This window comes from Saccopteryx bilineata, chromosome 3, assembly GCF_036850765.1.
Source record: "Saccopteryx bilineata isolate mSacBil1 chromosome 3, mSacBil1_pri_phased_curated, whole genome shotgun sequence".
NCBI classification, from domain to species: domain Eukaryota; kingdom Metazoa; phylum Chordata; class Mammalia; order Chiroptera; family Emballonuridae; genus Saccopteryx; species Saccopteryx bilineata.
In genome coordinates, this window is record NC_089492.1 from 76060602 (window position 1) to 76077572 (window position 16971).

Here is a 16971-nt window from a genome sequence, read left to right on the forward strand (position 1 = left end):
ATAGTTCCCATAGAAATACTGGTCAGTTTGTTGATTTAAATTTACTTGTTCTTTATTTTAAATATTGTATTTGTTCCCGTTTTGTTTTTTTACTTTAAAATAAGATATGTGCAGTGTGCATAGGGATTTGTTCATAGTTTTTTTTATAGTCTGGCCCTCCAATGGTCTGAGGGACAGTGAACTGGCCCCCTGTGTAAAAAGTTTGGGAACCCCTGGACTAGGCAAATCAACAAGGAGCTATCCATGCAGTCCTTCCCTATGCAGTCACCAGCAGGAATGTCAGCTCTAACACGGTATTTTAACATCTTCAGGGCACCTTTAGGATTCTGATCCTGCTCTACCCCATGAACGGAGACTTCTTTATTATATAGGGCCTCTCTTTCCCCCTGTAGCTTGCAAATTGTTAATATGCTTTGTAAAAATATTCGTAATGGCTAGTGGCAAGGAAAGTGAATAGAGAATATAGTTCAAGTTCTGGCTCCACATCTGGCTGTGATCTCATCTATAAAAGGTGACATTGGTTCTGGCCGGGTGGCTCAGTGAATAACACGTCGACCTGGCACACCAGAGGTCACAAGTTCGACCCCCGGTCAAGAAGCTATCAATGAGTGCACAACTAAATGGAACAATTAAATAAACAAAGAGTTCGTGGTTCTATCTTTCTCCCAATCTCAATTGAAAAAAAATTTTTTTAAGTGACACTGCCACATCCTTGAGTAAATATTAAAAGAAATGAGTGTACAATGTCCAACACTTACTGAAAGTTCAATAAACAGTGGCTACTAGTGACTAGATGGAGGTAACCAGGAGGTTATTAGAAATTCAAGCCTCTTTAGCATGCATGAAAACCTGAAAAAGAGGGCTAGCCATACATTGGGGAGATACTAGTATCATTCTCAAGACAGTTTTTTCAGCCACAGAGGTGAATAAGATTGAGATCATATACAAGATGAGGTGGCTATAGGTAATACCATTTAAGGAGCTGGGAGAAGGGAATACCAGAAAATAGTCAAACTGGAAGAGACTCAAGCCTAGAAAGCAAGGGGGAGACGTGTGTGTGTGTGTGTGTGTGTGTGTGTGTGTGTGTGTGTGTGTGAGAGAGAGAGAGAGAGAGAGAGGCGCAAAGGGAGAGAGATGAGAAGCATCAATTCTTCATTGCAGCACCTTAGTTGTTCATTGACTGCTTTCTCATATGTGCCTTGACCAGGGGGCTAGAGCAGAGTGAGTGACCCCTTGCTTAAGCCAGTGACCCAGTGCTCAATCCTGCAGCCTCAGGGTTTCAAACCTGCATCCTCTGCGTCCCAGTCCAACGCTCTATGCACTGCACCACAGCCTGGTCAAGCCCAAGGGAGAGACTTTAAAGCATGTTGAAATGGAGAGTATTAAAACTATAACACACTTTAAAATAGTCAAACAACAAAATTGTGGTGATGTTGTTTTGCTGTAACCTAGGAAAACCACCACATTAATCACTACCAGCCAACCTCACTATAAGTAACACTGAAATTACATATGAGAGTTGGCAAGAATTTCAGTTGCTTTTATAGCATTTATTTAAATATGAAATCCTAGCAGGTGACAGGAATATGCAGGCCCTGCCCTCTTGTGTCTTACAAATTGAGGGGTTTTTTGTTCATTTTGACTTTAGAATCAGAATATGAATATTGTGAAATCTAAGGTTTGCAAGGTTTTATTAAAAATAATAATGCTTTATATTAACTGTAACCCAACATGGTATTTTTAATTAATCCAATTACAATGGGACAGTCACTAATGAATGGCCAAATGTCTCCTAAGGGCAAAAAAATCTGATTTATCATCTAGGGAGGGCGGTTAAAGGCTATAAGGAAATATATACAATATAATTTATACAGAATTCTAGAAAATGCAAACTAATCTACAGTAGACCAAAAGCAGATCAGGGGTTGCCTGGAGATGGGTAAGAAGAGGGGCATGAGGGAGTGGTTGTAAAGGGTGAAGGGAACTCTGGTGAAAAGGACAATTCATATTTCCATTATCTTCATTGTGGTGACAGTTTCATAGGAGTATTAACTATGTTGAAACAACAAACTGTATACTTTAAGCCAGGCGTCCCCAAACTACGGCCTGCGGGCCGCATGCGGCCCCCTGAGGCCATTTATCCGGCCCCCCACCGCACTTCCGGAAGGGGCACCTCTTTTATTGGTGGTCAGTGAGAGGAGCACTGTATGTGGTGGCCCTCCAATTGTCTGAGGGACAGTGAACTGGCCCCCTGTGTAAAAGGTTTGGGGACCCCTGCAAGCCATTTGAGTGTGTCAATTATACTTCAATAAAGTTGTTTTTTTAAAAGAAATATATGTGATCATGACATAGGACCTTACCCCTCCTCTGGCACATGAACAATAGTCACCTACAGATGCTTCTAGGTAACCAGCAAGTAACCTCCTCAGGTTTGACAGCTGCTCATAGTGTCTTTCGTGTCCAGCATATGGAGGGTCTGGAGAGCTGTCACACACTTTTCCTCAATAGACAGGTAAAACATACAAAAAGACCCATACCCAAATTATAGAATTTTTATTGTTTTCAAATACTATACAAAAGAAAAATAGTGTGCATTTTTTGATTAACATCCAGAAATAGTGATTCTAAATGAAACATGCTTTTTCTCTATTTCAGCAGTTACCTTTTCAGTTACTAAAATGACTACCCAGTGAGTTCTCTCTTCCGCTGATTACTTTGGCCTCATAAGCGAAGAACGCTTGCTTTATTTCCCACAAGCTCCATAAACCAAAGACATTCCTTTGTGAGAAGGGGATATCTTCAGGGGTTATTTTCTTCTCTGACACATCTTGAATCCTTGAATATCTGAGAATTTGCTCTCAAGTTGCTGTTTTCTTAAAAGTGTCAAACGCAAAACAATAGAGTGGAACTCTGAGGTCATAACATTGAATCTTCCACAAACACCATTTTGAATAATATTTCTAAATCCCTGTCTATTGTTCTAAATTCACCCTCCCTCTTTTTTTGACTACTTAAGAGTGAATAATCATTTTTAGAGTAAGTGTAGTGATTCTCTGACTTCCTTTTTCACATCCATCGCCCAGACCCACACACACCCGCCCCATTTTCCACCCCATCTCTATTCTCCCCATAAGCTAAAGAGACTTGAGGATATGTCACTTAACTAAAAAAAATTGCCACCTTACTCCCTTTTGCTTTGTTGAAAGACAGTAATGGCAAGACACTCAACAAACAATATGATGAAAAGATATTGTGATAAAAAATTGAAAGGACATATTTGGTAGAAAAATATAACTTAACAGTTATGCTGAGTAACCACAATATCTCTCTGTAAAAATGTCTATGGATCCACTCCTCTGGGATAATGCTTTCGTGACCTTTGCCTTAAATCCTCTATAAGGAAATAATTTACAATATGTAAGTCTGATACCATTAAGCAATGATTTAAAGTAGATGGTAAAATAGTGCTTTTTTTAAAGCATAGATACCCATTGATTATTGAATACAAGTTGTTTCTAGACCATTGGTCTCATAATAAATATTGAGACCTATACTATTAGTATACAGAATTTATTCAGCTTTTTACACATAGAACAGTGTTTTAGTTACATCTAAAGTGCTAACAAAAAGTTCTAATGATTAATCCATATGGGTAGCATGTTATTTTTATAACAGTCAACACCTGCACATTTTCAAATGTGGTTTTCATAAGATAATTTATGCCAAAGTAAATCTAGTCATGCTTTTTAAAAATGCTTCAGGTCACTCCAAGCTTGGCAACTAACATTTGGCATAAACAATAATAAAACAATTACAACTTGATAAATAACAAATACAACATTTAGGCCATAACCAAACACAACACAAGGAAAAGGTAGTGGTAATTATTAGAATAGAGCACCATGGCTTCCACACACATACTCCCAGACGCTCTGGTACATTCAGCACTGACGCTCAGGTTTTGAAGTAGGGGGGCAATGTCTACGGAATCATTTAATAATTTCTAACACACTGAAAATGTAAGTAGAAAAAGATGTTTTGATTTTTATTAATGCATTAAATTCTCGAATTATCATCAACCCCTTAGCACAAATTTTTTTCAAGTTACATTAGTCAAATGACTCTGTGTGCTTCTCATTTTTAAATGGTCCTAGATGAATTAAGTGAAGATGGAAATGTTTCCCCTAATGCGACTGATTTTAATATTTTTACCTCTAACTAAATCTAAAATACTTCCCAGCTTTTGAATTCAACATTTGACGAGAGTGTTCCTAGTTCAACCTATTGATACTACGATATGCTTGATTCAGAATGTTCATTCTGTAGTTTACTCTGAAACTCAAATTTAATCTGGTGAAAAACAGGCTGAAGTAAGTGGCATAAGAACTGGTTGGTACACTGACATGACTACTGTCACAACTGGTGCTGAGGATATGAGGGTTCTACTCTCCGGTCACAAAGGAGTTTGAATGACTGAACATGTCATCACTTACAGAGCTGACGTACCTAGTCTTCAGACACCCAAGATAAAAGACAACCTTACAACAAAACAATATCTATTCAAAAATAATTTTTGTAACTGGTAGTACTTCCCCTTGGATGTAAAGTAAAATTAAATTTCAGTTAGAAGTTAGAGGTTCAAAAAGGAGAAAAGGAAAATCGTATAGAAGACAAAGATCAAAGGTCATCCTGGATCCAGAGCAGTTTTGTGAAGCAGGAAAACCGCATGATACCCTGCTGCTTCTCGGACCCTTCTAGGAAGGGTCCCCGGGTACTACATACACCTGCTTTTCCTCAGTAAAGGGCCTGAAATGCACACTGAAGGGTGTTTCCCAGGATCAGAGGTGAAGATACTTTTATTTTGTTCAACTACAAAGGAATTTGGTCAAAAGATTAGGTAAGGCTAAATAAAAGCAGATGGGGTGGGAATTCAGGGCAATGGACAATGACAGAATGTGCTTGAGTCTTGCTGGCAGCATCCGGCAGTGGGTCACAGAGCAGAGGCAGGGCCTCACGGGCCCTCTCGCATCTGTTCTGGCAGAGGCTCCGTGGCCGTGGCGCTAGCATTCGCAGTCGAATTCAAGACTTCTCCGAAATCACCACCAGCAGTCTTGGTCCCCCCTACTTTAGACTTTTTAAAACATTCAGAAAAAGAAAAGACATTGTGAATATACACTTAGCTGCATAAAGTAACTCACATTCTACTGTGGAGAACAAGTCAGGAACCATTAGCTCAGCGGTTGAGGATTCCTGGAGGGAGTTAGTACTGTTGCACTGCTGGGTACAGTTCAATAGGAAAACATGCAGCCTTCCCTGCTGAAACAGGTGGGTGAATTCTGCCCCTCCTCCTTTTCTCCCTATCTGCTCATTGTTCTCAACAGGGAGATCTGTCTGAATAACTCTGAAAGGCCTATTATTTTAAAATTTGAATTGAATTCTCTATATTTGGGTGACACTTTGTAATCCATCAAATTGTGCATTCAGCTATACTCATTCACATATCTGATTGTCTACAACAAAGGAAAGGAACATAAGTGTTTCCCCCAGTTATAGTGTCAGCTTTCTAACCCATTGTCTGTGGCCCAGGGCCCTGTAGACTGGGGGTCACCTGGGAGCTTGTTAGAAAGGCAGAATCTCAGCCCCTCCTCTCCACCTCCATCTCAGCACTCAAATCTGCACTTGAATGAGTTCTCCAGGTGCCTCCTACACACCTTATATATAGTGTGAAGCACTACTTCACCTTACCCGGCTTGAAACTGTGTCAATAAACGTGTTGTCTCCATTGAAGACACTTGCCTGACATTTGTACAGTATTCTATGCTTTCAAAGCCGTTATACACAAGTCACTTCATCCTCAACAACACTGATGTATCTCAGTTACATCCCATTAATGACCAACAGGACAGCGACCAATACTGAGGAATCGGTCAGTGACCAAGGATACAAGTCACAGTGGGTTTAACTTGACCTTACTCAGCTCAATATTAACCAACTGGCCAGAGACTCACTAAAACAACTAGAATCTAGTTGTAATTTTCTTTCTTATTTTTGGTCTCCTATCTAAAATCTTTGGGGAAATGTGCATAAATTGTACTCACTGTATATTTATTAAATTTATTAAGACATTCCTTGACCATAAGAACATGTTAAGACTCCTTGCAATTCAATGTGTCTGAACTCCTCCCACAACTCGTCCCTTCTCTATTCTTTTTTAAACCTTTGAATGTCCATAGCACCAACTTTTCCCCACCAGGCACCCGGAAGTAGCCCATGATCTGCCCTCTTTTGTTCCACATCTGATTAACCACTGCCTTTTTGTCTTTTCTAAATTCTGACCATCTCTGGGCTTTGTCTCACTGGCGCTACCTTATTAGATCGTCACCTTGACCTGGATCACAACCCCTCACAGTGTTTGTCTTCCCTCCATAAGCACACCCTGCTTCTGTAATTTAAAAATGACGCACTTAAAAACAGGGACTCAATCACAATTCTGCAAAACCAAACCTGAAGATTGGTTTTGAAGTTGATTTATATAAAACATTTGACTTGTTTTCATCCTTAAAAAAAATATCCATTGTGATGATGAGAATTGGTTTGAGAGGAAATGAACACATGGGCTTAGCACAAATTCTGCAGAGACAACTGGGCTGTGGATGGGAACTAAACACCCTGACTGGTGACCTGGGATCCTGAGAGTGCATGATTGTATAGTTTTGAATGTAATCTTGAAGATGATACAGTTTATAAGTTAATAAAGCTAAGCATTATGAGCAAATGTCCACCTTCACTGAAATCAAAGCAATCAAAAATAAAATAGTGAATCATCCATGATGATCACCCTAGTATCATCACAAGAAGAATATCCAATAATTGAGTATTGAACATATAATACCAATTATAAAGCATATGCAAGCAGCTGTGACACATAGTATTGAGAAAGACTACAAAATGATATAGAAAACTTTTTATGAGGTACAGTTAATTCTTTTCTAAAGTCATATTAGCAGTCATTTTGCGTACAATACTGTCTCTGGGTGGTAGGGCCATTTTTTTCTGTTTTATTTTGGTGTTTTTCTATACTGTTTTTAATCTCCAACAATAAAATTTATGTTAAATGTTCTCCAATTACAAAAGTATTTAAAGTGAATAATGCAAAAAGCATCACAAACTTCTAAGTACTATTGTTTTTTATATTATACACTTCTTTTCAAAACTTGGAATGCTGCCATGCTACAACATACACTCAAAACATTGATTAAAACTGATCATCTTAAATACCATTAATAATGTAAAGAATAAAATTATTCAATTTCTTTAACCATTTTTGAAAGACATAGTAATTTGAGTGATTTGCCCACACCCAAGAGAGTTCAGGCACCACAAGATAATACAAAAACCTTGTTCACCTCTCTACTTGCCTTTAAGTTTTCGACCTTTTCTTCAAAGGATTTGAAAGTTGGGGAGTTTCTACAGAGAGAAAAAAACAACAAATAGTAAAATCATGAACACTGGAGGAGGAGAGAAACCCACCAATTCTGAAAACATCATTAGTTGACTGTGTTCCCCTTAGCCATTATTCTCAACAAAAGAACAGCTATCTTCATCTATACCAGGGATGGGCAGGCGTAGACACAGATATGCATTATGTAAGATTACTTGCTTCTGCTCTAAGATTTCTACAATGATGCTTTTGACCCCATGAGCAGAGCTAGTCTTAGACATATAAATATAGACACAGTCAAGTACCTGTGTGATGAGGAAACAAGCCAGGTAACACATCAATTCTGTCACCCCCAACCAACTTGTCACAGTGCCAGAAATGCCACTGTTAGGTCAGTTTAATATTGGTTAAGGTATCATGCTTTGGAACTCATGTTTAAGTTCACATGCTGCCTGGCATGATTCCTATGTGAACCCACATCACCAAGCAGGACAAGCAGACCAGAGGAGGTCCTGTAACAGGGATCTGGTCCTCAGGGGACTTCATAATAGACGGGGAAGGACAGACCAAAGAGAAGGAAGGAAAGAAGGAGCACAGAATAGGGCTCAGCCTCTTCACAAAGTGGCCCCGCTGACAGCTCTCTGACCCCGCCGAGGGCTCTCCCTCCCCTTCATGTTCATCCACCTTCACCAAGGAGGACCACCGTGCCCATGTCACTCCCGTCGGGTGTCTGCAGCTTTTATACTATCTGCCGACCCCAAATAGCCTTCCTGCTATCAAGATGAAAAGGGTGGGGTCAGGAGCAGGGACCTCCTCCTTCCCTCAGTGGCGATGGGTGGCCCTCCCAAAGCGAGGTCCCCAGACCAGCTGCATTGGGAGCTCTCAGAAGGCTGCTCACAATGCTGATTCTCAGGTCCCACCCTGGACTGACAAAATGAGAAACTCCAGGGGCGAGGGTGGCAAGCAGGGGGATTCTAACAAGTCCTCCAGGTGGTTCTGCTGTACTCTGACATTTAAGCCAAGTGCAGATGGTTAGAGACCCTCTGCTTGCTTCTCTAGGGAGGTAGATGAGGACATAACATGTACCACTTCCAAGATTTTCCTGATGGAAGGGTAGAGGGATTACAACACAGGTGGCTCCAAACATCATGATGAGGGGAGGGGCTTGGAAAGGGGTGGGCGGAGAATGGGGAATAGAACTAAGCTACAGCGGACAGAGGTATGGGGCACCCATCTGTGAAAAGAGAATTTATTAGATGAGTTGTGGTCACATTTTCAAAGAAACAGATTTCAGATAAGACACAACAGGTTTACAAAATAAAACAATTCTTTTTTTTTTAACTCACATTTAATGGTGCTTCTGTACCCATCCTAACATTAGAGCCCCTGACGATGGATCCAGTGTCAGACACGCGGCTCATCAAGAAGAGCGTGCTAGTTCCCCCTTCAGAACTGTTCAAGGTTATCATCTCAATCAAGCACCAGAAAGCAGAAGACCAGTCACATTTTGTAAACACATACTTTACCTCATAGCAGGCATGCTAATTGAATGTTGAATGGAACGTATACTAAGGCAGCATTAAAAAGAGATAGAAATCAGGTTAGTACAGTGGAGATTAGACACAGTACAGCAAGCAAAAGCTTTCTAGATTCTTGTTTCTTTGACACCATGGAGAACCATCTTCTTTTTGAGGTGGAGGGGATCAAAGTTATCCCATCATTAATTTATTATTTTTTCCCTGAGCCAATTTAACCCCAGTAAAGTTAACAGAGCTCATAATTCAACATTGTGTCTTTATAGCACATGGCAAATCATGAAGTGCTTTCACCGGGACCTGTGGGGCATTAGGCACCATGGCTTAGAAGTTGAATGATTTACTCAAGGTCACAGCAGAATCAAGAATGGAACTCGGGTTTCTGGGACTCCCAATTTAATGTTCATAGCCTCCCCTCAAAAACTGATGTACACACATACAGGCACACACATGTACTAGGAGGCCAGGGAAGGGCTCCTCACCAGAGCAAGAAAGTTCAAAACAAATCACCCGTTTGGTGACATTAAGTGAATTACATATCCCTCCTTAGTAGTAGTAGTATGTATTCTAATAAGAGACACTTGTACTTCACTGCAATGAAACACATATTGTTCATCGTCATTCAAATCATTTTTGGCCCCTGTTTTATTAGGACCAACTTCTTACTCAAGGGCACTGCAATTCACTGACCACTCAGGTTCAATCAAGGTCTACTCTCAGCTGTCTCCCAGAGAGGCCACTTCACAGGATTAAAATCTCTTCATTCTTGGGCTCATAATGTCACTTTATCTGCTCATATTGTTGCTATGCTTCGAATACTTTGATCACCGACACAGCATTTTTGGTAAATAATTTCCTTTGGGTAAGTTGAACAGTCCAAGGTATTAATGTTCTATTCTTTTAAAATGTTGTGTGTTTATGATCTAATTGTCTGGAAGACTTAGTTGTTACAAGTGACAATATGTTTCGAGTGTAGCCCCCCAAGTCCAGTTTTGCAAAAAATATGTAATAATATGGAGTATGATCTGGATACAAATCAAGATACACCAGCCCTTGGTGTAGTAAAGAGAATCTGTAAACAAAACCACTTCAGCATCTTCCTAATTAATGTCTTTATAACCCAGGAAAAGAGCCACCCAGCTCAGCATTTTCTCTTCCAAAGGTAGGACCCTGTTCTGGGAGGAACTTGCTCATTCTTTCCCTGCTCGATGCTGGCTCCATATTTGAAGGATGGAGTTAGTCAAAATCACCCTTCTTAGTTTACAATATAAGAGCTCCAGATGTCACTGGCCCCTCCTTGGACCCTAGTGAAGCTGCCAACAGCCACGTTGCCACAGGTACTTCCGCCATCATAACATGATACCTGGACCACGGCTAACCTGGTGATCTACAAACTGTTCGGACTGAATGAAAATAAATAAATAAAAGAGTTCAGACAATTGAGATTCCTGTCCAGCGATGCTGTAATGAGAACACTCAGCCACCGTCACTCAGCAGTAGGTACTTTAGCTTAGATGTCAAGAAAGACATTTTTTGGGACCAGGTGCCAGCTACAAGAACACAGAGGTGGCCCTGGCCGGTTGGCTCAGTGGTAGAGCGTTGGCCTGGTGTGCAGGAGTCCCGGGTTCGATTCCCGGCCAGGGCACACAGGAGAAGCATCCATCTGCTTCTCCACCCCTCCCCCTCTCTGTTTCTCTCTTCCCCTCCCACAGCCCAGGCTCCATTGGAGCAAAGTTGGCCTGGGCGCTGAGGATGGCTCCATGGCCTCTGCCTCAGCTGCTAGAATGGCTCTGGTTGCAACAGAGCAACACCCCAGATGGGCAGAGCATCGCCCCCTGGTGGGCATGCCGGGTGGATCCTGGTCAGGTACATGCGGGAGTCTGTCTGACTGCCTCCCCATTTCCAACTTCAGAAAAATACAAAAACAAAAAACAAAAATACAAAATACAGAGGTGCCCGAAACTAGTAAAAAATATCTAGAGGTTTACACAAAAAAACATGTAGAAAAATAATAAATAATTTTCCCTTAGAAATAAAGGCAAGGTGAATTAGCACTTCCTCTTAAATATATCAGAAATACCTGACTAATGAGGCTACTGAATTATTATAGTGTGCTATTACCAACTCTAAAATTGATGTTTAACACCAGAACCAAGTGGAATGAGAAGGCTCTTTTCAAGTCTTTCTCAAAAAATTAAAACATGAGTCAGTGTTCGCCATATATGCGTAGAAACTAAGGGAACAGGAGAGGATGGATAGGAACACAGCACCCAGGGAAAGCTGGCTGTCCCCAGAGGGACTCCCAGGACAATGCTCATTACCGTATCGCACGTCTGGTCCCCAGCCTCACTGCACCTTTCTCATGGCATTGAAAACATATCTCTTCTCCTCCCCCCCTCCTCCTTGTCAACCACTCAAGGCAGATATCTAAAACCCAACTACTAATTTGTTGACAACATAAAATAAAAGCAGTAGCTGAGTCCGAGGTTAACAATTCAATTCAGCCAACCATCCACTCTTCCTTCAAAGACAGCATCGCTGCCACATGAGTGCTGGGTGAGCACGGCCCAGACAAGGCGGAGGCAGCAGATTTAACCACCACGCCCAGGGCCTCTTGCATCCCGAGACGGCCTCACTGCTGGGCCTGAAACACTCAAATCTACCCCAGCTCCTGCTGCTGCAACGGGTCTGGGGGCCCATGGCCAGTATTTGCCTCTGTAACTCACAGAGTAAAAAGATATGGTTTTCTTTCTCTATGTTTCCTATTATATATGTTTCTGCATATTTTCTATGAAGTCAATTACAGTCAGGACCTCTTGGCCTAGGAATTATTTTTTTTAAAAGACTTTCCCCAACTATTAGTCTGTAAGAATTATAAAACGAAGCTTTCAAAAGATAACCTTATTTCTCTCATTTCCAAGTTTTAATCTATTAAGGCTAACTTGAACCTCCACGTATTGATATGCGATATACATTGCTCACAAAAATCAGGGCATCAGGGGACGTGCAGGTACTCCAGTACTCTCAGCCTTTTGTACAGTGCATTTTCACCAATGAAATAAAAGTTGGTTTTGCATCTCATGTGCATAATTGAACAACTTTCTTTGACTTGTCGTTTGCTTTTCTGATGTTCTTGTTTAATAAAAAAAAAGATCAAATGCTTCCTTTTTTATCATTTCATATTCATTTTGAAATATCCCCTAATTTTTGTGAGTAGTATATTTTTCATTAAAAACGGGACTGAAAATGGTAGAGATTATAATGTCAATTCCATTTTTCTTTAAAGAGGAAAGAAGTGACCGGTAAGGAGCTGGGGAGGGGCCTCCACACTCAAGGTTTTTCCCATGAATCATTCAGACAACGCCTGGGGTGCCCTCCTGTGTGCATTTGCTCCGTCCTTTTAAAGGTGGAGAGAAAGAACAGTGATCACACCAATGAAACGTCACTTCTCAGAGGCACTTACACATTTTTATAGTGATGGTCACACCACATCTAACATTGTTTTGTAACTGGGTATTAATAGGGCTGTCCCATTCCCAACTTCCTGCCAGGACACCCTTCCTTCCCTAGCTCCATCGGCTCCAAGATCTTAAAGTTTTTCTGAACAAGAACCAGGTCAGGCTGAAGGTTATCCTTTGGACCTGCCCCTGGAGTCACGCTGGTGTTCACAGGATAGATGCTGGGACTGAATACAGTCACATAACTCACATAATTTTAAGTAAAACTACCTTAACAGTTGCCTGGAGCGCTCAGACCACTTTTAATTGAACATCAAAGATACAGAATCACCTCCTATCACTGATTTCTTGTTTTATTTTTATTTTTAAACACAATTTAAGCTTTAAATGGTTGAATATTTAGATTTGACTCATCCTTATGATTTACTCTGACCAGAAGGGCCTCAGCCATGAGTACCCGCTTGCTTAGGAAGACAAACAGCTAGAAAGCCAGTGACCACGAAGACACTTTGCATGCATAGAGCAGAGATGGCAACTACTTTTGGTCCTTCTGCCTGTACTCCGAAGACCTCCCTCCACCCTAGCTCTCCTTGACTACTAACTGGCTCAATGGTCTATATGGAGGAGAGAGGAGAGGTCTGCTCAACATCATAAAGATTCCATCTATACAGCATGGTTTGAGGGTGACATCTCTTTGATGAGCTTTTTTTTAATAGACTTTATTTTTCCTTTTACAACTATGAAATTCTTATGTGCACAGTAAAAAAAATATAACTACAGTAAAAAAAAAATAATAATAAAAACTATAAGCCAGTAAAACAGGTACTAAAAAGTACAGAATAATCATACAGTTTATCTTATATATAGTTTACATGTACCTAAAAAATATTCAGAATAGGGCCCTGGCCAGTTAGCTCAGTGGTAGAGCGTCGGCCTGGTGTGCGAGGGACCCGGGTTCGATTCCTGGCCAGGGTACATAGGAGAAGCACCCATTTGCTTCTCCACCCCCCCCCATTCCTCTCTGTCTCTCTCTTCCCCTCCTGCAGCCAAGGCTCCATTGGAGCAGGGATGGCCCGGGAGCTGGGGATGGTTCCTTGGCCTCTGCCCCAGGTGCTAGAGTGGCTCTGGTCGCCGCGGAGCAACACCCCGGAGGGGCAGAGCACCGCCCCCTGGTGGGAAGAGCGTCGCCCCTGGTGGGCGTGCCGGGTGGATCCCAGTCAGGCACATGTGGGAGTCTGTCTGACTGTCTCTCCCCATTTCCAGCTTCAGAAAAATACAAAAAAAAAAAAAAAAAATCAGAGTAAGCGGTATCAGATAGAAGACTACAAGTGGGAGCCAGTCTACTACGAATCCATCACGGGACCCAGGTGAAGGACCCATCCTCCCAAGAGCATCAAAGAAATAAAAGCATCAAAAACAAAGTCACACATTCAAGGGAGGAGTTCTGCATGCCATGGTAGCAATAATCCTTTTTAAAAAAAAGTTTAATAGAATGTCAAAATCATTTCATAGCCCTTGAACTACAATGTCAAATCCTTCTTTTTAATTTATCCATTACCCATGGTATACAAGAAAGCCTCCCTTAAAAACAAAAACAAAAACAGTAATAGTACGTGAGACAATAATGTTCCAAATGCAAGAAAATCATGTAGTGGACAAACACAACCATCTGGCACAGCACTGTGATCTTAGGAAGCACACTGTGTCAGATGAGCCCTGGGGCACAGCGATGGCAGGGCTCTCCTTACCTAAAGGAGTGTGAAAAGGCTTGCAATCTGCAAGAAGCCAGAGGAAGCATTAAGAAACAAAGGAGGTTCGAGTAAATCTAAAACAATAAAATCACCCACTTGTTTAAAGTTGCTTAAGGTATTAACTGGATTCTGAAATTCTGCACAGGTGAGTCAGCACCAAAGGAAGTGAGGGCACCTGAGAGGCATATATGTCACCATCAACGGAGTTCAAGAATGCTGCATGCGTTACATTGGTCAGAACGATGGCAGAGCAACTATAAAGAGCAAGTCAGTTGGTTTTTGGGGTATGAAGTATATTGTACACAAGTTGCTGAACTTGTCCAGCCAACAGAATTCTGGTTGTAAGATCTACTGTCCCCACCAATGACAAGCACAAAGTCATGCACCTTAAGGGTTCTGTTTTTGAAACACCAATCTTTCATGCCAACGGAAGCACAGCCAACTCATACCACAGCTGTCCTTGCCCACACTATTCTAATGCACGTGGTGGGGGCACACAAGGGCACTGGGAAGCAGGTTTATCAGAATGGACAGGAAAATTCTATAGACTCAACTCAAAAGGCAGCACACAGTAAAAAGCAACAATGCAAAACCAAGACTGGGGCATAAGTAGGGATGCGGACATGGCTTACAAATTAGTGCAAATCAGTACACAAGTGAGCATGGTAGTAACACCAGGGTGTGAAAATGTACCACAGAGAAGGGAAGGCAGGTCTCGGGCCATGAGTGTGATAGGTGCTCCTGGGCTCACCCTGCAGTGAGACCCCAGGCTCGGCCCACAACCACAACTTGCCACCATGGGGAAGGAAGGACTCAAAGGACATAAGTTCACAACCAGAATTGTTCAAGAACCATAAATGAGATCATAGGGTAAACATTTTGAACACTACACATATGAGTTAAGATAGCAAGCCCTGGCCCTGGCCAGTTGGCTCAGTGGTAGAGTGTCAGCTCAGCATGCAGAAGTCCTGGGTTCAATTTCTAGCCAGGGCACACAGGAGAGGTCCCCATCTGCTTCTCCACCTTCCCCCTCTCCTTTCTCTCTATCTCTCTCTTCCCCTCCTGCAGCCAAGGCTCCAATGGAGCAAACTTGGCCTGGGCACTGAGGATGGCTCCATGGCCTCCACCTCAGGTGCTAGAATGGCTCTGGTTGCAACGGAGCAATGGCCCAGATGGGCAGAGCATCGCTCCCTTGTGGACATACCGGGTGGACCCTGGTTGGGCACATGCAGAGTCTGTATCTCTGCCTCCCTGCTTCTCACTTCAGAAAAATACCCCCCCCCCAAAAAAAGGTGGCGAGCCCTGAAGGAACTGAGATGGCGCTGCAGGCCCTGGTGTGAAGGTGTGCCCCGCCCAGGAACGTAACCCCGTGTCCCCCAGAGCAAGAGTTGGGACACCAAGGCCACCACAGCATATTGCCATTTGCCTCAGCCACTTAAGCAAGAAGAAAACAGGACTTACTTGACGTCTTCCAGCTTTTTGGTGATGACAGACCCCACAGAAGCGAAAGCAGCTGAGGCCTTCTGTCCAGCCTGCGACAGCGTTTCCGATGTCTTTTTGTATCTGTATCAAATTAAAAAGGAACAGAGCAATGAAAAAAGTAAGCTAACCTTTATTTTTTTCCCCAGAAGATCTCAAATCCTTCACAACCACCAGGTCAAACATCATCACAGCTTCTAAATCCTTAACCATCACCTCGGGCACAACCTTCTGCATGGCCTCAGGACGGCAGGAAGGACAGGGGTCTGTGAGGGCCCAAGGCAGCTTGGGGAAGGGCTAACAACAGCTATGGAACAACAATGACAATGAGCCAGAAGCTGAAAAAAAATGACCCCCTTATCCTTGCCTTTGCCAGTTAAGTCAAAACAAACAAACAAAAAAAAAATGAAATCAAATTCCTCACATACCTTGTACAAGTCTACCTCCTAAAAAGGGGCCAGAAGCAAGGATGGGGGCATGTACGTTATTATCCAAACAAACTGGATGAGGGTAAAGAAATTTTTTAATGTTGCGTGTCTGTAGAGCTACCAAATAAGGGCTTGTGGACTCTCAATAGAAAGTCCAATATTTAAAATAACTGTGACACTTGAGTGTGATGCTTGCTGGGACACGAAGGGACGACTCCCCACCTCCTCTTCGCCTCTCCCCAGGGATTTGCAAAGGGGAAACTGAAGACAAGACAAAAGGACACGGTACCTACAGGGAAGGGTCCAGAGCCCACATGATAGACAAGAATCCCCTTTCATGGTCAGTACTAAAAACTAATTCAGTTTCTGGTGATATCATCAAAGAGGAGTTTCCTGTGTGTTTTCTCACTGCCTCCCTGTACGGGCAGGAAGTGGACCCCATGGTGTGTTTTCTCACTGCCTCCCTGTACGGGCAGGAAGTGGACCCCATGGGTGGGCACACTAGCATGGTCACATCAGATGCAGTGGGCCCCGCTGCCGCTGGTCACCAGCTCAGCAGAAGGGACTGAATACAGATGACAGGGAACACAGTTCAGAGCCTGTACCCAGACACGTGCTCCTCCTTGCGCCGGAAAACAAAAGGTATCATGATGATGAGGCCGTATCAAAAGTTGCAAGGTCAAAAAGGCTAAAAGATTAAGAGGTGAGCCTCTGCCACCAGAGAAGGTGACCCAAAGTTCTCATGCTCAGTGCAAAGCAGGGTAAAAAAAACTGGTCGAATCCTGCCTCCACTTTTTGATAAATGTGTGACCTGAAAATGTGTCTGGTCTGGCTTCCTTATCTAGGGTTATCTCACCATCCACTCCATTCGGTTATGCT

At 42.4% G+C, this 16971-nt stretch overlaps 1 protein-coding gene across 7 annotated transcripts in view; it reads right to left on the reverse strand.

The window, feature by feature from the left end:
- Window positions 1-2537: 2537 nt before the first annotated feature.
- TPD52 (tumor protein D52) overlaps window positions 2538-16971 on the reverse strand; it is a 100300-nt gene continuing 85866 nt past the window's right edge. For 2 of the 7 annotated variants that reach the window (XM_066266375.1, XM_066266368.1), the window contains exons 4-8: window positions 15647-15748; window positions 14183-14209; window positions 8968-9009; window positions 7407-7467; window positions 2538-5131 (exon numbers count right to left, since the gene is read on the reverse strand). In XM_066266375.1, coding sequence (XP_066122472.1) covers window positions 5012-5131; window positions 7407-7467; window positions 8968-9009; window positions 14183-14209; window positions 15647-15748 — 352 coding nt within the window. In that variant the 3' untranslated portion in view covers window positions 2538-5011. The remainder of the gene's footprint in view (window positions 5132-7406; window positions 7468-8967; window positions 9010-14182; window positions 14210-15646; window positions 15749-16971) is intronic. The other 5 variants (XM_066266369.1, XM_066266370.1, XM_066266371.1 and 2 more) reach the window with 5 other exon arrangements.